Source organism: Maylandia zebra, linkage group LG14, assembly GCF_041146795.1.
Source record: "Maylandia zebra isolate NMK-2024a linkage group LG14, Mzebra_GT3a, whole genome shotgun sequence".
In the NCBI taxonomy this organism is placed as follows: Eukaryota; Metazoa; Chordata; class Actinopteri; order Cichliformes; family Cichlidae; genus Maylandia; species Maylandia zebra.
The window spans coordinates 7,145,405-7,167,358 of record NC_135180.1 but is presented as its reverse complement, the minus strand read 5'-3'; the positions used below and the strand labels follow the sequence as shown (position 1 = coordinate 7,167,358).

Genomic DNA, 21,954 nt, shown 5'->3' with positions numbered 1-21,954 from the left:
AGCTGCCCTGGGGCAGACTGACAGAAGCGAGGCTGCCATATCGCGCCATCGGCCCCTCTGGCCAACACCAGTTCAAGCAGATTATTATTTATAGTATTTATTCCATTTAAATGCCTTTCTTATTGCTATGTGATAATAAAAGAGTAGCCATGATAATAGTTTGAACCAAGTCAGAACGTCAGCCTACTATAGTCACTGAAAAAGCCAATGGATGCCTGTTACTCACAAGAAGAGTAGAGAAAACACTGGTGACTAAAGATTTTGCATTATTGTTCAGAACATGATCACTGGGAAACTTTCACGTGATGGGATTTTGCCGGAATTACTAGGTACCGGCTTCCGGGAAGACTTTCCGTCCGTCCGGCTCCGCGGACTCAAGGAGAGAAAGGTAACGCCACGATCCTCAGCTAAATTCTTTATTGAAACGTTTAATATCTGAGATAAATGTTACGTCTCTGTTCTATGGAGACTCTGGTGGGACGTTCAGACCTACCTTTCACATTTTAGTGGGGTGATTTGGCTGTGTCTTGTGACTTTGTTGAGTGCTTTCTGCTGGATGGTGTTCCTGCTGTGTTTTTAGGGATTAGCTAGCTAGCTGGTCGCTAGCATTCCATGCTAACGCGACGTGGGTGTTCTTTCTTCATTTTAGCTTGTCCGGCTAGCAAGCTAGCATTTCGATAGACAGCCAAGTTGCTTACATGCCCGTTTGATTCGGGGACACACATTATGTTATGTGTACTATATCATATAAGAAAAGTGATAGACAGACTGTCGTGTCACAGTGCTGTTGTTTCGCCGGTAAACGTAAATTCTCCTGCTAGCTATTGAACCGTTTGTAGGTTAGCTACAAAGTAGCCTACATAAGATACGTGAGCAGCGAAACCACTTTTGGCTGGTGAAGGCGTGTTTTGCCGAAGTGCCAAGCTCCCGACTGAAAGTATTAGAACTCCTTTACACCTTTTTGACTGCCCGGCTTTACATAAAGAGATCACTGGAATCATTTAATGTATGTATTATAACATGCATACTGAGAGCTTGATACCTGAAACCATGTGATGGTGATTGGTGCCGGGTTGGGCAAGCATGTAAAGCTGATTTAAAGATCTGGATGTATACATGGAGCAAGAGTCTTTTTCTTCATGAACAAAACAAATGCTACAACTCCAATTCCAGGAATGGAGAGAAATTGGACAGTGTGTTTTGGAGCCTGAGTGGTTGAGTAGATGGATCACTGTGCTTTTAACTTGTCAACTGCAGTGGGAAATAAGCCACACGAGAATCTGGGATTTCCTCTCGGCATCCCCTGTACTGCACCGGTGTAAGCGTAGGTAGGTTGTCAGAACTGAGCGAGATGTTTGGCTGCAAAGTGAAACTGAGGTGTCTGACTCATTCGGGTTAGTTACAGTATCCATCACTGTCACGACACCACTGGCATCACTGCCGCGCAGTTTATCCTCATATAGCTAAAGCTATAGCAGCTATTGAACCAGGAGCCACCTGCTCAGCTCGACCGGGTTAGTATTTCTCCTCCTTAGATCCGACCTGTGTCACGCTTGTCTTCATTGCTGCCTCCTCTGCACGTTGTTGGACGTCTATGCTTTGTGCCGTACGTGAAATAGATGGTTGTCATATGTGCTGTCGGCTGAGGTGTGGCTGGCGTGAAGCCGGCAGCTGGGCTGTGCGTCGCGCCAGTAGCAGGAGAAACCACGTGGTAGATCGAGGTTGGGCCTAGGAAAGTTAGCAGCATGGCTAACTGCATAACATGCAGCAGCGGGTTTGTATTTGCAGATGTTTAGGGCAGCTTCTATTGTGCGTGAATATGCGTTTACTGTAAATAACACGGGAATAGATGAATTTGCCGTGTGTTTGGCGCACGCGTAAACACTTGACACGCCCCTGTGTCAAAGCAAAAGTGTCTCACAGTTTGGACAGACCGTTGTCTTGACAAGCTTGGTGTAAATGTCTCTGCAGTATCTGTGTCATTCATATGTATACATACACACACACACACACATATATATATATATGGTGGGGGGCAGTCAAACGCTGGTATTGGTGGTATGTTCACATTTAAACCTTTTGATGATCACTTTGTCTACTGCAGCAAACACGAGGCTGATGTTAAGGACTGCAACCATGTGACCTTATCTGGGAGTGTGGGTCCAAAATGGATGCTGTTTCTTATAGATGGCATACAGTCTATATAGCTAATACAGGCAGGTGTTTATTGTCTGTCTTGTCTCTATCAGTGAACATTCATATTTGATATGCAGTGGTTTCAGACAAGCTTTATTTGGAGGAAATGAATAAAACTCACAGCAGACAAACACATGGAGCCAGCTACTCACAGTTTGCCGAACATAAGGATACTGCCGAGCATCCTGTTGTGAAATTTGAAAGCCTGGAGACTGGGCATGTGTGGGTTTTGGCAGAATGTTACCAGAGGAACATGGGGACAGGACCGAGAAGGGGAGGGAGGAGACAGGCTGTGCTGGCGTGATGCTGTGTCACTGCAGCTACGTTCTAATTGTATGTTCATCATTGTCAGAGTGGGATGCCTGCTTGTCACAGACTGTTGATGCTCAAATGGGATGATTATTGGTCAGTGTCAACAGCGGAGTACAGACTGTAAAGTATTGTTTTGTTTGTTTCATCCATACTGTTTAATTCACTCCACTTCAGAAAAAAAAATGTCAGAGGAATTATTAACCAGGCTGAGAAAACAGTGACTTGAATGGAAATTTATAATGTCTAATAAGATAAACTTGAAAAGTATGAGCAGGGTTAGGGCTTCAACAAAAAAAAGGAAGTGTAATAGTAAAAAGAGCGACGAGTAAGATTGAGGTGGTTTGGACATGTGTGCAGGAGGGATAGTGGATATACTGCACAAAGGATGTAGAATACAGAGCTGCCTGGCAGGAGGAAAAGAGGAAGATCTCAAAGGAGGATGGATGTAGTGGAAGAGGACCTGTTGCTGGTCAGTGTGACGCATAGGGTAAGATGGAGGCAGATGATCTGCTGTGGCGACCCTTGAAAGGAGAAGCAGAAACAAGATGATGGTAAAAAGCTGTGAGCTTTCAATGGGGATTGTATAAATCAAGTTGTATTGAGCAGATTTGTGGAAAATGTGGTAATGCAGCTTTTCCTGTGGCTCCTAATCAAAAACGGTATTTAAAAAAAAAAAAAAAAAACGGATGCAACTTCCTGGTCTGAAATGAAGCCAGTATGGAAGTGGTCTAAATCCACTTCCATACTTTGTGTGGCCTTTCTAATGGCCAACACAGTGTGACTCCCATGTTTACGAAAGGGTCCATTTGTAGAGAATTGTTTGTGAAAACAGCCCTTTGCTTCCTTGCTCTATGACCTCTTTAAAGGCTTTCCTGTCAGTCACCATTTTATCAAATACAGAATTATGTTAATTTTATAAATTATGATTCTCATTAGAAAAACAGCAGTAGCTTGTAATAAAGCATTAGGCAATGAGTGTGCAGTGTCCTTTGGTTTCCCGGTCAGGGGACCAGCATGGTTGTGGTTTGGTCGTTTGCTGTGGCTGCATCTATCTCAACTCAGTCCTGAGGCTTTTCTAAATATATAAGCCTCTGCTTTGAGTGTTTCTCTTGTAAATGCCCCAACTTTATGTAAGTGCTATTTTAAATCTGTGGACTATCTCTGGGAGAAGCAGCACAGTACAGGAGGAAATCTGACAGAGTTTATTTCCTGTTACCTTTCTGCTTAGGTCAGTGAACTTGAATATTGACCTAATTTCTTCTAAGTGTGTTGGTCCTGTCTATAAATGACAGAACAAAAACACAACTTTGCAAAATAAGCATGTTGTTGTCTTTGCATACTGAATTAAAACTATAGTCGTCAAGCATTAAAGTGATCCAGCGAAGCCTACCACTGCTGGAGCTTTCTGAACTGCGTTATCACAACAGACTACACAGTCACTCACTGTGACAGGTACAAACGTCAGGCCAATAAAATGTGTACAAAAGTTAAGTTACTAAGGTCATGTGCATTTGCAAATAGGCTTTGTGCAAAAGCCTGAGAGACGAGTGGTTTAGTTTATAGTATTTGCAGGCATGAAAAAGTGACTTGCATTCTTGTATCTTTGATTGTTTTTTTCCACCGCTGTCTCCCCCAGGCAGGAAAGTTTGTCTAGTTCTAAGTGCAGATGTGTGTTTTTTTTCGGGGTGGGGGGGTTGGTTTTTTTTTTTTATAGGTTCAGTAAACAGTTGATTTACAGTAATGTCTCTCTGGGTAAAGGGAGTCTAAATCATGTGTGTTCAAACACAGACAGTGGTTACGCCCTTTATAGGAGACATGACAGCCAACTTCACTAGCAGCAAACTTTGGTTACCGACAGCAGAAGCTTACGTAACCGTTGAAGGAGCATGTTTCCCTGTCAGTCGTGCTGGCTAAATTTCCACAGTGCTGCATGTCAGAGAAGCTCAAATGACTGGCCTGTGTGTTATAAGGGGATGGGGTGGGGTTCAGTGGCGGTGTGGATGACTTTCCTCTGCCCCCCACCCCCACCCAAAAACAAAAAACCCACATTCCTGCAAGAAAGGTCGACCACTGGGATCTTTGCTTGTACAGTAGGCTATTCCCGGGTTTATTTTTGGTGCTTCAGATTTTAATATGTGAACACTAATTTCAGCAATTCATTACTGGATTATATACAATTTTAAGACATGCTGCTGAGCTCACTTGACTGATGTCAGTGGACAGAAAGTGAGTCTGTTATAAACAGTGCAGTTTGTGTTTGCTGCTTGATTGGATCTTCTAAGTATCTACATATCCTTCCCTCTATCACATAACCCTTATCTGAAAGAAAACAAAGATATGAAGTTAAACTGCCGGTGGTAATTCAACATAATTAAAGAATTACATGTGCTGGTAGCAGCTGCTATGCTGTTAAAATCTGAATTTTATCATGCTACTGTTGCATACCCAGTGTATGAGACTTTCATGTGTTGTAACAGTTTTGAAGCCACGATTCAAACTGCAATATAGACCATATTTCCCCCATGGAGATCTTATTGCCTACTTAAAATAGGATAGTCTGGTAAAAGCTATAATGTTATATTGTTAAGGAAATGGAGGACCAGAAATGCATCCAAATAATGGAATTTATTTTCTTCATGGTCATCTGATAAAGCTTGTTATTCGTTTTTCATGCAAAACGCAGAGGTATGAAGCGAGCTGTAGATTTGGAGAATGGCTATTTTCCTAGTCGTGTAATCTGTGTCTTTGTGCTTGTTGGTATAGACAGATAATGTCTGAACTGCTGTGAAAAATGTTCCTTGGAGTCTTGGAGTTGGATAATGTGGTTTACGACATTATCTGCAGATGCTCTTTCTGACATGGTGCATGCAGTGATAGTATTAGACATGATGTTGGCAGAGTGTGTCAGGAAACGGGGCCGCTTGCTCACTATGATCTTACCAGACTTTTACCTGGACATTCCTCACAACATCACAGTCTGAAATCAAATAGATCTTATACTGGAGAGATTTTGCCCTCTCACTCACACCTTTGTCTGGGGATGTGCTGAAAAGTTGAGGGCTGCTGCACATGTGTGAAAACGGCTTCAGTGTGATGCAAAATGACTGGAGTAGGTAGCTTTTTAGTCTTAGGCTCTCTTTTAGCCCTGAGATTGTTTACTTAGCATTTGGTTCAAGCCAGCCCAGCTAAGCCTAACAGTCTTTCTATGGATGAGCCTGTGAACTGCCACCTATCTCCCTCCTGCATTCTTTCCTCACTTATATTGCTGCCTTCCTTAAAGCTCTGTAGCTCCACTATGGTGTGAATAGTTCAATCAATGTCAGGGATTTCACCTGCCTGTATAGAAATCCTCTTTGTTGAAATTGATTAGATTTTTGTCCCCTTGCATTTATGTATTGTTATAGTCATAGAAACAGTGGTGATAAATAAAATTTGAATTTGAATTTGGATAACAACTATTTCTGTAGCATGATTTCCTCTTTGAAAAAAAAACAAACATCCGGAATCATCATGACTCAGGCTTTTTATTCTGCTGCCTCAGAGTGTGAGTACTTCTGTATGTGTATCAGTAAAAAGAGCGTGTGTGTGTGTCAGCGACAGTGATAGCGATAATGTAGTGTTTGGGCTATGAATACCAGATGCGTTTATTATTAGTGAAGACTATAAGCTAGGGAGAAATCTTACTATGTATCTTACTATGTATGACATACGGAGATGACCATTTAGTCAGCAGGGTGACTGTTTTGTTTGAGTGTATCATCATGTGGTGATCAGACTAAATGGAGAGCACATTTCAGAGACTGAGCAGTTGGAACAATAGACAATGGCAATCTGTTGTTGTACACAGAATTGTTCTGGTAGGTGTGAGCTGATTCATGCTCCCTGAATTTTAAAACAGTTCAACTTTGGTTAGCAGTATTGATCTAATACAGTAGATAGGTGTCAGTGCTGATAGTGATAGTGGCGTCACTAAATGACCACTGTACAAATCTGCAAAAGTGTTTCTTTGTCATTAATATAAACTTATTCATTTGAAGAGTTTCTCCACTTATTTAGGATGCACCCAATCAATAATCCCCCCCCCCCTTTGTTTTTCCTTCACAAATATTCTGCTGCTTTATCAGTATTGGGGATTCAGACAACTCACAAATACGTTTTGGGTTTTGTTTTTTGTTTTTTTGGTCCACAAAACAAACCTCACAGCTGGAAGCCCAATAGGGCTGTTGGGAGTCCATAGCGACAGGTTAGACGACTGCCGCTGGGGGGCGGGGGTGGGAAATTAGCATATTTTAACAGGGAACAGCACACGCCATTGGTTGAATTCTTCATGCTTACTACGTAAAGACTGCTGTTGTTGATAGCAGACAGTCTGGCAGTTTATTTCTCACTCCTAGCATGTTATCTTAAACATATGCAGTGTCTAAGGTACTTACTACACGGATGTCCGCGGAACTGTTCAAGGTAAAACTGTAGTGGGTCATTGCATTTACCTGTGTTTTTAATTGTTGTAACTGTCAAGCTTATCATTATATGCGTATTTAATGCTAATACTAAAGAGGAGCTAGCTAAAACGATATATTAGCGTACTTAGCGGTTGTTCAGTGGGGTTAATTTATCTTGCAACACAATGAGGTATAACACTTCAGGTTTAATGTAAACGAGTGCTCAAATTCAATTTATTGGCTATTGTTTTTCAATTATTATTTTTAATTTTACAGTCAAGTTTTACATAGCACTATGATTGAAATGTAACATGTTTCAAGTCAGAAAGCTATTGAACTATTTTCACATTCAGAAAACGTGTGCTATTAAACAGAAAGTGCATGGAGGACAATGTTAGCTGGCTAGCTTTTAAAGTTAAAAACGGCTTCAGTGCTTTGTTAGCTTTATGTTTCTTTGTCTTTATCTTTGAGTATATCAGCCTTTGTACTTAAACCAAAACAAGAGATGTTTCATTGCAAATGTGCTGGTGGTGATAAATACTTTATAATTCAGTGTGGAATTGGATATTGTAGACTTTATATATTTTTCCAGCCTGTTTGTAATGCAGCTGTTTAAAAAGTAGTGGCTGTAAAGTTTAAAATGTGATTCAAGCTGATCATTGTAAACAAGGTTTTTCTTTCTCTTTGACTTTTAGGGGAAAAAAATACCCAGCGTAACGACACTTGGACCTTAAAGGATTTATAAATGTAAGTCTAGTGAAGGCTCTCACTTTTTTATGTAAGACTTCAGGTAAACTGCAACTGCTATCCACTTTAATACACTATGTAATCCACAGTGTTACCATTGTGACCTTTGAAATGGCAGGTAATATAATTACCAAAGACCAGTTTGACCCTTTGGTCATTTCTTTTTTCAGACTTGTACACAGGTCCACATCTGCCTCCCCATGCAGAGCTCCATGAAATGAATAAAGCACCACAGCCTATAACGGGACCCCCATCCACTCCCCACCCTGCCCCTTCCCCCGGCCTTTCACAGGTAAGATGCCACGCTACTTAACTCTGCATATTGGCTCTACAAGGGTGTGGTTTTCTTTCTCACTGTGTATTCTCAAAGAGACAGGGCAGTCGTTCAAGTGCTTTGTGAAGATAATGAAAAGTAGATCACTCAACAATAGAGGTTCTCTGATAGAGGACAGCTGCAGCAGACGCAAGTCTTGTGTTTTTTGACAATACTGTGGAAAGTCCCACAGCAGTTGATGTCCTCCATAGTAATTAACTGGAACGATGTCTATGACTGTCTTTTTCAGATCATGCTAACCTCTAACATGGCTTAAACTTGAATATTATAAATGGGCTCCAGTTGGAGTCGAGCCACAGATTCATAAACACACTATGAGCTTATTATTATTATCTTGCCATCATATTGTCAGGGGCCAGAATAGCCTGCGGCATCTTTGTAACTATCCAGCTAAACACTGTTATTTTTAATTGTGATTTTATTTATTTTGGTGTTTGTGTGTTTTTTACTTTGTCTCAAAAATAGCTATAAAGTACTTACTTGCCAGTTGTCTACACCCCATAAACATAAATCGGAAAAGATGTCTGTAATATAAACAGTAAAGCCTTTACACGGTTGTGGGACTCTACGGCCTCACCTTTTTGGCTCTTTTGCTGTTGTTCTCACTTCCTGTCTTCTGCAGGCCTCATTCCCCCCTGGGCAGCCCCCGTCTGTAGTGTTTGCCACCCAACCTCCACAAATGAACCCAACACCACAACCCCGACAGGTAGGCCTGCTCACTCCTCAGAAACGACTGTTCTATCAGGGAACATATTATCTAGTCAGAAGCATGACAATTTACAAATTGGATTCATTGCTTTCCACACAAGTTCATTTTTGTGGTGCAATGCAAATATTTTTGTTTATTTCTAACTTGCATCTGATCAGTCCAGACAAACCACGCAGGGTAAAAATGCTATTGTGCAGTTTTGCAAAACTTCTACTCACTGGCACTATCCTAAACGTATAGGGTTCTTAGAATTAGGGCTGAACGATTATGGAAAATAATCTAATTGCAATTTTTTGCCCCAATATTGCGATTGCGATGCGATATGCGATTATTTTTTAAGGTCTTTGTCTTCTGTATTATTAAACAAAGACAAGCAATACATCATATAGTATGGCCAATACTATATTACATTAATTTTAAACTGTTCTTTCCTGGAAGACAGACCTCTGTTATGATGACATGAGGTGATGCATGAATTGATGACTGACATTTTTATTTAACTTCTTCAATCACAACAGTATATTTGAACATACACAATAGTTTATTTTTAGCTTACAAACATCTGAGCATAAAGTGCTGACAAGGAACCCTGGTGTAAACATTAAAATGAAAGTCAGTACAATGTGCAGATTGCAGAAATATACATAAACAAAATCGGTGGCTTTACCACACTCAGTTTTTCGACATCTGTGAACTACTAGACTGTCATTCAATTAAAAAATAATATTAAATAAATAAAACTAATAAATAAAAAATACACACATCTTACTGATCTCTGCAGTCAGTAACATTACACATAAAGTGCAAACATAATAGCAATTGTATAAACACACACACACAAACACGCCTTTAAAGTTTAAAGGCGTGAAATTGGACAGTCTAGCCTTCTGATTAGCTAATCAGAAGGCTAGTTCTGATTAGCGTCACCGCTGTCTCGGTGGAGTTTAATAAACTCGGCCGTCTGCTTCTTGCTATCTAAAATATAACCAGACACTGGCGTAAATTCTCGACTGTCTCATACTTCTGTTTAATAAGTTTTCTGTTTGACGTTTAGTCAGCTGTGTGAAAACCAAGGAGGAACCCACCCGGGGGATTAATAAAGTTTTATTTTATCTAATCTAATAACTTTAATCTCAGCCAAACCGATTTACTCACAAACAAACAAAACACTGAAAAAAGCCCAACAATAACATTTTTAGGTTGTCTAAGTGACTTATATATTACGTTTAACCCGAGCAGCGAAACTCCGCGGTGATCTGAAAATGATGTGCCGGGAGTTGTGCCGTTCTCGGCCGCATCAGTAACCCTCGAGCTCCCGGCTAGCTGTCGAGCTGGTGGGTAGCAGACGCCTCTGAAAACGTCGAAGCACTTTTGCAAATATGGGATATCTTGATAAACCGAGCAGATATTTGATGTTTACACAACTACTTTCTCGCCTGAAAATATGTTAAAAGTTTATTTTGTGACCCAGAAAGATTAGTATGAGTAATTTTAAAACTTAGTAGCGGCCGCCATTGCTGGAAACTGGAGTTTGGCTGGGCCGCGCTATGAATTCTGGGATATGGTAGTAATTTGGACAGCCTTCGGCGCGTCGCTGTGATGTAATCGGTCTACAAATGCGGCCTCAGGAGGATGCAGCCCATGAATTTGGACATGTCCAGAGTATAATCGCAGCCTTTGCGGTTAGAAAATTGCACTTGATCATGTCGCGATATTATCGCAAATGCGATATATCGTTCAGCCCTACTTAGAATGCCTGCATGTCTGTTTGCAAACTTTCCTCCAGCTCTGTGAAATGTAAACAGTCACTGTGGTCTTCATTACATGTCTTATGAAGTATTGGAGCTTAATCTACATGATCTAAATTCTTTTGTTTCTTACTGCCCCTGATTGATTTGAGTAAATGCAATCAGCTTAAAGGCAGCTTGATTTATACATTAATATCAGATCTATAATATTTTGTATGTAGCCTTGTAAAAAAAATTAAATAATTAAAAAAATATATAGGGCAAGCTAAGAAAAGCACATGCTATGACAGCCATTTTCATATGATGAGCGCCAGTTGGAAACGTACAGAACTGAAATAACCTGTTAGTGGGGAGTGAAGCATGGAGTTTGAGCTTTTGTCTATAATCTCTGTCCTGTCTGCCTCTCCTCCTCTAGTTTGCCCCCGGGCCCCGGCCTATACATCAACAGGTACTAACAGCACAGCTGACTAACTTGAGGGTGGGAGGGGAATTTCACCCATTTTAATGCATGTGAGAAGGCCAAGATTTCAGGAATAAAATGACCACAAACTGGTGGTTCCTGATTCAGAGACTACATGATAATATTTTTAACATTTTATGTTTATTTTACGTTTATGTAATTAACATTGCCCAATAATGCAAAATTAACTTGATGATAACTGAAGTTAATGTTTTAAGTAAATATTGAATTTACTGTGACAAAAGTTAAATTGCATTTGGGTTATGCTTTATAATAAAATGCATAAATGTTGCACCAACATTTCAGAAATGCAGCTAGGCCTGATTCACTGGGATTCACTGTTGTGCCTTTTATCTGCATGCTGCTTGTTAATTCACTGCTTAGCTAAGATCGGGTGGTTTCTGGGCGCTTTCCTCTAACTGATTTTCGTGCCTTCTTTTTCTCACTCTTTCTCTTGCCACCTTCTTCTTGCTTCTATTGAATGTGTGTCTATGTGTGATCTGTGCTTGTGCTGCTGAAGGGAAGCTTCAGATCGCTACAGGTAACTCAGGTTTTCTCTTTCCTCACAGTTTTTCCCTCCACTTTTCCCTTCTTTCACCCTCTGGAGGAGTGCATATGTGTGAGCCTAATATTTGGCAGTGTTGTGCTTTGTTGGCTTGGTGTCATTTTTCTGGCTACAGCAGTTAGCTCCCAGGCCATCAGCAGAATGTCAATGAGGAGGCTCTGAATGAACCAGCATTAGCTGCTTTATCTCTGCTGGCAGACAGGGCCAATATGTTTCCAGTTGGAGTCGAGCCACAGATTCATAAACACACTGTGAGCTTATTATTAGGCTGAACAAGCTAGTTTCCCTGGGTCCAAGAGATAAAATAATGCAAAGGGCATTTATTCATGTCAGAGGTTTCAGAGAGGTAGCAAATGGTCCTGTTTTGTTTTTCTTTCTTCTCTGTGGTCCATCACACCATATTTCTTCTTGTCTTTTTCACAACCCACACTTGCTTCACCTTTGCTTTTCTACTATCTTCTTAGCCCTACTACCCCAACAGGCCCAACCTGCCTCCCAGCAGTGGGCCAAGAGGTGTCCCACCCAGCAGTGCTCCTCGGTCTGTGACCCCCACCCATGTCTACCAGGCAGGCCCTGGCTCCCAAATGATGATGATCCCCCAGCAACAGTTGCCCTTTCCCAGTTCGCCACAGGGACCTGCCTACATCATACAGTCACAGGTAGGGGGCACAACTTGTGTGTGTGTGTGTGTGTTTATTATTTTTTTGTTTGTGTTTCTGCTAGAGGTTTTCTTTGTATTGTATTGTAGGGTCTATATCTTACAATATAAAGCTCATTGAGGCAACTGTTGTGATTTGGTGGTGCTATAAAATAAGATTGAATTAAATTGAAAATATAGGTTTGTTAGCTCTATTAAAAATGCATTAATTTTTTTATTAGATACATTTTGTAAACCCTGCATCCACAAAATCAGGCTTAGTGACTCAAACTGCTCAAAGTGGTTAATGGTGCAGAGGCATTTGTAATTTTGTTGCAGAAATTACCAGGATTTCTACTTTGATTACTCAGAAAATGTGGTCTGGTCTTCTTATCCAAATGTGTGAAAATGTGCTGGTGTCTGGAGATACCCATTTACAGCTACTTGGGTTGTAGAGGTGCTTCTCATTTATAAATAAAGACAGTTTGGTTTCTGTCTGTTTGCACATCTTAAGGACAAAAAAATGTCATTCAATTATATTCAGACACAAGAACACTTCTGAGGCGAACTGTCTCCTGCCGTACTACATTTCAAAGATGGCAGCCTTGTATAATGCACTAACCTCTTTTGAGTACCAATATGTCAAAGTCCTGAGAAAAGCACCTGAGTGTATTGATTTCACCTTATTTCATAGCCAGTATGTATGTAGTATTTTCTCCTCAACATACCACCAGAGTTTTGAAGCTGTGTGTCACATAGTTTAATCCAGCCACATAGTAACACACATACTTCCAAAATGCGAACGGTGTCCCATTTCACAAAAATAGAAAGCAAGTGCACAAATGCAAAAAATAGAAAGAAAAAGGAACAGGAAAATGTAGCAACATTACAGCGGTAATGGATTGCTTATTTGGAGAAGTAACAAAAAAGCAGATTACTTTTTTCATTACATTAGTTTTGCAATTCAGATCCCTCCCAACTGTAAAGCATCATGGAGGGATCCTTATGGTTTGAGGCTGCTTGTAGTCACTGAGGGAACAACAAACCAAAGAGTGAAGGCAGAATTCTTTATAGTTTTTATAATATTCAAGTTTTAGCCCATGTTAGAGGTTGGCACGAAATCCTTGTAATTCCAAAGTGTTCACATTTTTTTTGCTTCTACAACTTTAATGATCTATATCTGTATCTAATGATGTTTTGTTTTGTTTTTCTCCATTTATCTTCTCTTCTATCTTCCACCCGCTCTCTGGTTTGCCCCCTCAGTACCGGTCACCAACCTACGTTCCCACACCTCAGCAGTTTCCAGTCCCAACGGGCACCCCAGGCTATTACCCAGGCACAAGCCCTGCAGAATATGGTACTTACGGTAAGAGGTTTTACCTGGAGTCTCATCTGTGCCACTCACCTAGTAACAAGCACCATTCTTACACTTGGCAAACTAAATCAGTTGGAGAGAAAAACAATTATGAAGATCGATGGTACACTTTGTAATGAAACGCAAGGACAAGTTGCAACAAAATTTAAATAGGAAGGGTGAGAGGAGAGGAAAATGTTAAGTGAAAAAAACACCACCCAAAATAATAAATTTCATTTATACGTGCCTTTCAACATACTCAAGGAGCCCTTAGAAGCAATTAAACAAAAGTATATCTTAAGTATAGATAAAATAACGGTAGGAAAACACCATATAGTAAAAAGTCAATACGTCTTAAACTAAAATCAAACGGAATAGAGAAGCTTCAAAAGATGTGTTTAAAGACTGACTTTAAAGATGGTAAGACTGTCAGAGTAGTGACTGTGCCGTGGGCAAGACTTCGAAAGACGCGGGGCTACTTGGCTGAAACAAACAGCTGTTATAGTAAGAGCAGCATAGGAGGAGCATCTCAGTATGGGAAGGAGTGGCAATGTGAAGAAGTTGGAGAGAGATGGGAGTGCAAGATTATCAAGAGACTTGAAAGTAAGAAGCAGAATCTTAAAAATTAATGCAACATTTTACAGGAAGCCAGTGAGCTGTGTAACATGTCATTAAATCCTCAGTAGTTGCTCACATCTTGCACAGTGATCAGCCTTTAGCTGAAGTCTTCGTTTTGTTTTTTTTTTGAGGAATCCTGACTTGTTACTCTTTCAGTGTTTGTCTTCATGTAAGTGTTTACAAGAAAAATAACCGTCTTCCCTTAATAAACTACACGCTTCTGAGATTTCTAATAATTACATTCATCTTGTCCCCTGCCACCCACTCATTATTTATGCATCTCTTTGTGCGAGACACTTCTGGCTAACATGAAATGAGAATGAACAGGAGTGGAGTATAAGGTGTTATAAAAAGCAGTGACAATTTTACAGACCGTGGGAGAGAGAATAATCAGGAAAGATGACCTTCTCTCAGCCAGCATGGACCATATGACCTTAATGAATAGCAGTTACAACTCGCACTGTGTTCCTATTGATGGGTGTGGCTGCATTCCCCAAAAAGTTTAAAGTTGCTGACTATTCGTGTCAAAGTGGTTATGTACAAATGGGCCCACAACAGCATCCTTAGAAATCTGCACTTAGCAATAGAGGTAAAATTTATGTATATCACAGTATAAAAGCCTTCAATGATTATATTTAATACACACAAAAGTGTCTTCATTTTACATTTACTCATAGTCCTTTTGTTCCACATCAACTGAGTATAGCTGCAACGGACACATTTATTGCTGATCATACGTGCTGTGCCTCCATCTAGTGGTAACTGTGTGTCATTGGACCATAAAACCTAGTGATGCCCTGAAACAAACTTGCTGACCTCCTCCTACCAGGCATTTGAACTATGTGTTGTCTTTGTTGAACTGAATGCAGAGGCCTCAATGCAGACCTGTAAAAACACAATCCTTCCTATGAGACTGCTCATAGGAAGGATTCCACTATTTGCTCTTGAATGTGGAGTATGTGTATGTTGGGTTGTGCATGGGACAGTTAAACTGTATAGGGCTGAAGGTCTGGTGGACTTGTGCATTAATTTATGGGAAATTCACATGTTTGGCATATATAAATTTATATTTTCAGATATTTTGCAGTTCCTTTCTGAACAGCAGTCTGTGTGCGTTTGACTGAAGGCATATTTATACCCACCACTGTAACCCTCACAAAACAAACAAACACACTCTGAAAATGGTGTTACAAATGCTATTGCGAGCTGCTCTTTGGTGTCATTTTGGCCAGTCGTGGACCTGTTCACTTTTGTAGCCTGGCACACTGTGTTGGAATGTATAATCATATTGTTTTTTCCCACTGATATCATAACAAGGGCTCAGATCATTCCAAATTACACAGAAGAAGATGTTGTAAAGGCATGAAAAGCAGAGACTTTCTGGAGAAACTTTTGGTAACACACACTCTGCAAGTGTGGCGTACCCTTGGCATTAGGGATGGGTATCGAAACCCGGTTCTTGTTGAGAACCTGTTCCCACTGTTTCAATTCCTTGGAATTGTTTGGCATTTTTGCAAACGATTCCCTTATTGATTCCAGTCGCCCCGAATGACGTCACCACGTTGCGGAGCGTCATTTACCTGGCAGGAAACACGGCGCCTAAGCGGCTCAAACGCTCAAAAGTTTGGTCATACTTTACGAGAACAGATGACAACAGGGCAACTTGCAATACTTGCAAAGTAGATATTTCATTTAAGGGAGGAAACACTACGAATATGCAAAAGCATTTGCTCACAAAACACGTGATAACCTTAAATGAATGTCGTGTTTTTTAATTCCGCTCCGGACTCGTGAATCTCAACCCAGCAGCAGCGGTAACGTTTGCACGTCCTCTCCCGTTAATATGGCAGGTAAATAATCAACTAATAGTGCATATTATGGTAGCGCGATCTGCCTTATTACAAAACCTGCCATTACTGTGCATTTAGGTGACCATGATGAGAGAGACATCGTTAAACAGAATCGAAAATGGAATCAGAATCGTGAAAATCTTATCAATACCCATCCCTACTTGGCATCACTATAAATTATGGCGGGACAGTGGTCTTGTCACATTTGGTGTGTGATACAACCAGTACGGTGACCATAAACAGGCCATTACATTCATGTCTTTGCTTATAAGAGAAGTCAGTGTGGAAAATGTGCCAGTGTTATTTATTCTGTGTGAGTTTTGCTACTGTTAACATGCATTTTCAGGATAAGATCTTTTTAGTATGAGTGGCCTTAAATGGTTAGATTTGTTTTATGGACAGTTTGTACACATTGGCCTAACAAGCAAACAATCCCTTGATCGGTTCTGGTAGTAGGCACACATACCTTTGGGGTTTTGTCCCCCTTTTGATTAAAGGAGCAATCCAAAGTAACTTTACTGGTCATGAGAAAAATTTAATCAGGAGAATACACTAATCTCAAACTTCAGATTACAGACAAGAGAATGAATTCTAGTGTCCGTTCAGGATTTGACATGTCGATGTAGTCTTGAATGATATCAGCAAGTTCAAACATATTCTTATAGTTTAACTGTATTCCTACACCTCCCTGTGTCAGTGGTAGCACAGGGTGGTGTAGCAGGTTTTTGTATTGCCTGACAACAAGAAAACGGAGTCAAAACCTCCTGGCCGACCAGAGGCTTTCTGTGTGAGGCTTCCATGTTCTCCAAGATTTCAAGATTCTTTATTTGTCGCGTGCATGGTTATACAGGTATAACATGCAGTGAAATGTGACCTGATACGCTCCTCAACTGTGCAAAAAAAAAAAAGACAGACAGACCTTTATATACAGTGAATGAGTATATACAAGGTTTACACATGGGTTTTCTTCAGGTTCTCTGGCTTCCTCTTGGCTATTTAGGAATTCTGAAGATACTATAGGTGGGGATGTTAACATGTTAGCATAATTGTGTTTTGTGTTTGCCCTGTGGACTTGTAACCTCTTCAGAACCTCCCTAATCACACACATCAAAGGCCTATACCAGCGGTCCCCAACCCCCGGTACCAAATGACCGGTCCGTGAGTCATTTGGTACCAGGCCGCGAGAGTTGAGGCTCAGGTGTGAAATGTATGGTTTTCAGGGTTTTTATCGGTTTTCAGCGTTATTTTGTTATCGTTTTTATCGTTAACTCTGTTTTCCTGGGTCTTTTCACGTGTGTTATGAATAAATCTTATTTTTTTCGGTACCGGTACTAGTTTTATTTTGTTGTATTTATCCGCGACACCTTAAAGGCCGGTCCGTGAAAATATTGTTGGGCACAAACCGGTCCGTGGTGCAAAAAAGGTTGGAGACCGCTGGCATATACAGCTTCTATAGCAGCTCTTCTATAGGAGTTTGAACAGGATCATTTTTGTCTGCCCAAACAGTCTGACAATGCTTTACTAGATTGTAAACTTCTGTGGAGTTTTAGTGATGAGTGAATCTTTACAATACTTAAATGTGTGGTCTGAATACTGAACCCTCCCACGTCTTGTACAAACCCAGATAGTTTGACCCTAACAGAAACACTTCCCATTCTGTACTGTTGACTGAGATGGCACATAAAAGTGCATTTAAGTGTCAGTCTGCACCACAGCAGGGCTACAGCTCATAGGAATGAGCTGTGTGGCTGTTGAGCCTGCTGATTTCATGTTTATTATGAATTCAGCAGGCATAATTATTTATTATGAATAAATAATCTCCTGCGTGTCTGTTGCATCAGTCATTCTGACAGTCCCTTGGCATGTCGTGAAATCAGATGGCACATGACATAAAATAACTGTCTAGTGACTGTAAGACATGGCTCTTTAAACCTGGTTGCTGAGGACCTTGACTTCACTGCTGCTTGCTTCATGAAGATGTCTTGAGCCAAGAAATGGATTCATGTGTGGAAGTAATGCTTTTTTTTTTTTTTTTTTTTTTTTTTTTTTTTAAATAATTTTTGCCCTCTTAAGCTCTATGCTCATCATAGTTATAATCCCAGAATATCATTTTGCCTCCTTGCAGCCATCTATGTGGTGGAGTGTTTCTTAAAACACACATACATAGAAACAGCCCTACACACACACACACACACACACACACACACCAAATCCGTTTGACTCTTATGTGTTAACCAAAGATCAGCTAACATGCCTGTGGTGGAGAGATAGAGGAGTCTTCAGGGAAGTCAGAGCCACTTGGAATGGCACAGTTTAGTTTGTCTGCCACTATACTCAAGAGGAGGGAGGGAGGTGGGGAGGAATCAGCAAGGTCAGAGGGAGGAGCAAAATGGAGACACGCTGGAAGAGGGAGGGCTGAGGACTAAAAGAAGTCATTCTGAGAGGGCACCTGTAGAGAGGACAGGGAAGAAAGTTAGAGAGGGGGTTTAAAGAGAAAACCCCCTCTAAATTGTATTTCTGTACAGTCTTTACATTCTGCAGCAGTTCAACATGGGCAACCTTGGTTCTCGAGAGCAGGAGGACTCTGAGGGTAGGTGTTGTCTAGACGGTGTCTCTTTGCAGCCCCCCATCCCCCTCTTATGGCAAACTTTTGTGCTTTGAGTCATATCTCAGGTTTCTTATTTACAGTATTGGGATACTGTCCAAGTCTCATTCCGCCTTCTGGCTTTCTGCTTTTATGAACCTTCTCCCTCTCTGTCCTTCTCTCGCTCACTTTCTTCCCTCCCTTTCCATGTCGCACGCAGTCTTCCCCCAGCCGGTGTGGGTTTTTGACTATATTTAGGCTGTGCTGCTTCTGGGCAACAATGCAGACTCAGTAATGTGAGTTAGACTGTAATGCATGCAGCAGGGGAGAGAAGCAGAGCAGGAGCTAGCTACTCCCAACCTGAATAAGAGGCCTCTTCAGTTTAGAGTTTGGGGGGGGGGGGTTTCTTCTTGTTTTTTTTAGTCTAAGTCTTGTAAAAGTGGGCTACACCTGATTTTGAACTGTAGCTGAGGCCAGTTACACGGCCAGGTAATGTCACTGAGTGGTTTTGTCTTGTTGACATTATTGACCAGGTATGCGAAAAGCGTTTGCTTGCTCTTTAGGAGGGTGTCACATTGGCAGCAGCTTTCTTGGCAAGTTTGTGAATGTGATAAGTATTTAATTCCTTATGAGATCACCAATGCAGAGCTGACACAGCAGACTGCTGTGTCATGGTCTGAAAATCTACTTGGCGTTCTTCTTGGTACCATGTTTGCTTAACTGTTGCATTTGGTGAAATGCTGATTTTAGGCAGTTGTTTCTATTCCAGCAAATTTCTACTGAAAGAACTTAATTGAATTATTTATTCCCAGGAAAATAAGTAATTAAAATCACCTGATACTTGACGATAATAAAGTCATAAAATAAGGAGCTGCAAGAGTTTAAGACATCTGCCCTTTTTTAAGTGCTGAAATATAATATTTCACCCTAATATTACATTACATGAATAAGTCATTTATCATGTTTTTGAGTTGTTAGAATTTTTAATTTTCCTTAATTCGTTTTATACAAAATCATTTTTCTGCTATTGGGGAAAATGGATTTGTTGAAAATTAGTTGAAAACTGTAATTGTTGTTATGGCATCCTTGCAAAAAATAGGTGTAATTTTGGTCATTTTCCATTACGATCGACTACCACCTAATGTGCATGGCGTTGCTATACCAGTGTAGCTTGTGACATCATTTGTATGCTACACGGATACCACACCAATGGAGACACCGAGGCGATGGTGTTCCTGCTGCTTGGTGTATGTCTTTTTTTGACAGACTCTCAGACCACAGTGGTTTTTTTGTGTAGCCGTTTCCATCATTGCTGGGTTTGAAAAATGATGGTTTTGATTTTTGTGAAGGAGACGTTCTCATCACACATCGTGTGACACCACTAACTAGCTAATCAGTGGCATGCAGTCTGACATCACATTTTTTAGATCACGTCAGATCACTTAGAACCCCGGCCGAGTAGGTACTAAAAAAAGTACCTGGTACCAGGTACTACCACCTAATTGGTGTTTCAGAAATCCCCAAAAAAGTCAAGGCAAGGCGAGCAAGGAGGTACTAGGGGAAAAGGGCTACAAGTTCAGTTAAATTGGTCAACACAATCAGCCTGAGGAAGCTTTAAAACATTCATGTTTAAACATTCATAGTTAAACTGAAGTGAGCAAACTCACTCTTGACACTAATTGAAATGAATCTGAAATGAAAGCAAAAATTAAAACTCTCTTAAAATATACAAAAAAGTATCTGGTAACCAGAAGCAAGGTATTTATTTAAGTGGTATGTGTTTTAAGTTGATGTGTTTGTTAAGTCAATATGACTTGGTTTACATTCTTCTGTCTGTGATTCACAGCAGGGGCCTACTACCCTGCACAGCCACAGTTCACCCCCTCGGTCCAGGCAGGACCTGTGATTATGAATCCTGCACCTCAACAACCACAGCCACCCCCTCAGCCTGCCCAGCACATCCCTACCAAACGGGAACGCAAACAGGTACAGTCAGCATTCCTAATTCAAAAATGTGCCACACTTCAAACTCTCTGTGCTGCTTTGAGATGCATGTGATACAGGATATGTGTTTTACCTGCTTATGACTTGTGTGTATCCTCAATTACATTTGCTTTTATGCAAAATCACCACGTCTCTCTAGACAGACTTAACATAATCTTAAATAACCATATGTTATTAGCAAAAAACAATCCTTGGAAGTTATCAAAGAGGAGACACTATATAAAAAAGTGAACACAGCACTCAAACAATCCTAACAAGAAAATTATGAATGATTTCTGAAATGCTGAAGAGGGAGGTGGTCACACCCTGACGATCTTGTTGCAGCTGGTAACATGTTCACAGTATAGACATTCATGACCGTCTGATTTATGTTATCATCATACTAAAAACTACATATTACTTTAAAAAAAAACAGCCACAACTTTATAGCTGTGCAGTATAATGATTTAGGTTTTGCATATGACATCCAACAAATTTTTTTGGGTATCACATATAAAAATAGATATTAACTGTAGATATTATGCTCAGTTACGGACACGGACGAGTGTCTGCGCAGTCAAAAAAACAAGCAGGTACTTAGACGTCTACTCAGACCCTCACACATGCGATGATATCATTTAAATCACTGGGACCCGAACAGACCTATGTATAATCCCTGCTTTAAAGACATGGGAACTTAACCATGTGCTAAAGTTATTGAAAGCTTCATATTCATCATTACCAATGAAGGTCCTTGATAATGAAGGTGGTGTCTTGCAACTGGATTTGAGATGAGTAAAAAATGTTGTTGCCCTTTTGATTTCATGATATTATATTATTATATTAGAAGTATTGGTCAGCTAAAGTGTATTATTGCAGCTTTTGTACGATTTATAGATGGATAATTTATGGTCACTGGAGACATATTGTAGCATTATGAGCAAGTATGTGTGTCATTGTAATCCAGTTTCAACACAATGCAATGGGATACAGAAACATCCTTGTTGTTTCTTATGATTAAGGCTTGAATTGGGACACTGAATTCAATTTACTGATTGAAAAAGATATTAATAAACTTGTCTTCAACTTCTTATTTTGCATAGCTGAGCTGCTGTACAGTGTATTCCCTGATTTAACAGAATGTCTAGTGTTCCCCCTGTGCTCTAATATGGCCCTCGCCTGGTATGTGGTAGGTCTCTGTGAACTCAAGCCCCTCTAGTGTCACCATCCTTTTACATCTGAGACATCTGCAGTAATGCTTACATATGACTGAACAGTGTAACCTGCTGCTTTTCTCAGTCTGAAAAGTGAGTGATCCACTGTACGTGATCTATGAGACACACAAAATGTGAAGCTCTGGTTGCAAGATGATAAATGTCATTGGTGATATCACACAAAATATCTGCTTGTAATTA

General features: G+C 40.4%; 1 protein-coding gene across 9 annotated transcripts in view; it reads left to right on the top strand.

Annotated features, from left to right (window-relative positions):
* Positions 1–265: 265 nt before the first annotated feature.
* The window catches only part of LOC101474721 (eukaryotic translation initiation factor 4 gamma 1), a 38,080-nt gene continuing 16,391 nt past the window's right edge, over positions 266–21,954 (top strand). The window contains exons 1-9 of one of the 9 annotated variants that reach the window (XM_023153237.3): positions 266–388; positions 7,646–7,697; positions 7,868–7,989; positions 8,654–8,737; positions 10,904–10,936; positions 11,469–11,489; positions 11,978–12,172; positions 13,414–13,516; positions 20,403–20,542. In XM_023153237.3, coding sequence (XP_023009005.2) covers positions 7,915–7,989; positions 8,654–8,737; positions 10,904–10,936; positions 11,469–11,489; positions 11,978–12,172; positions 13,414–13,516; positions 20,403–20,542 — 651 coding nt within the window. In that variant the 5' untranslated portion in view covers positions 266–388; positions 7,646–7,697; positions 7,868–7,914. Of the gene's footprint in view, positions 389–6,817; positions 6,970–7,645; positions 7,698–7,867; positions 7,990–8,653; positions 8,738–10,903; positions 10,937–11,468; positions 11,490–11,977; positions 12,173–13,413; positions 13,517–18,431; positions 18,563–18,873; positions 19,046–20,402; positions 20,543–21,954 lie in introns of those variants that run through there. The other 8 variants (XM_014409516.4, XM_004562834.5, XM_004562831.6 and 5 more) reach the window with 8 other exon arrangements.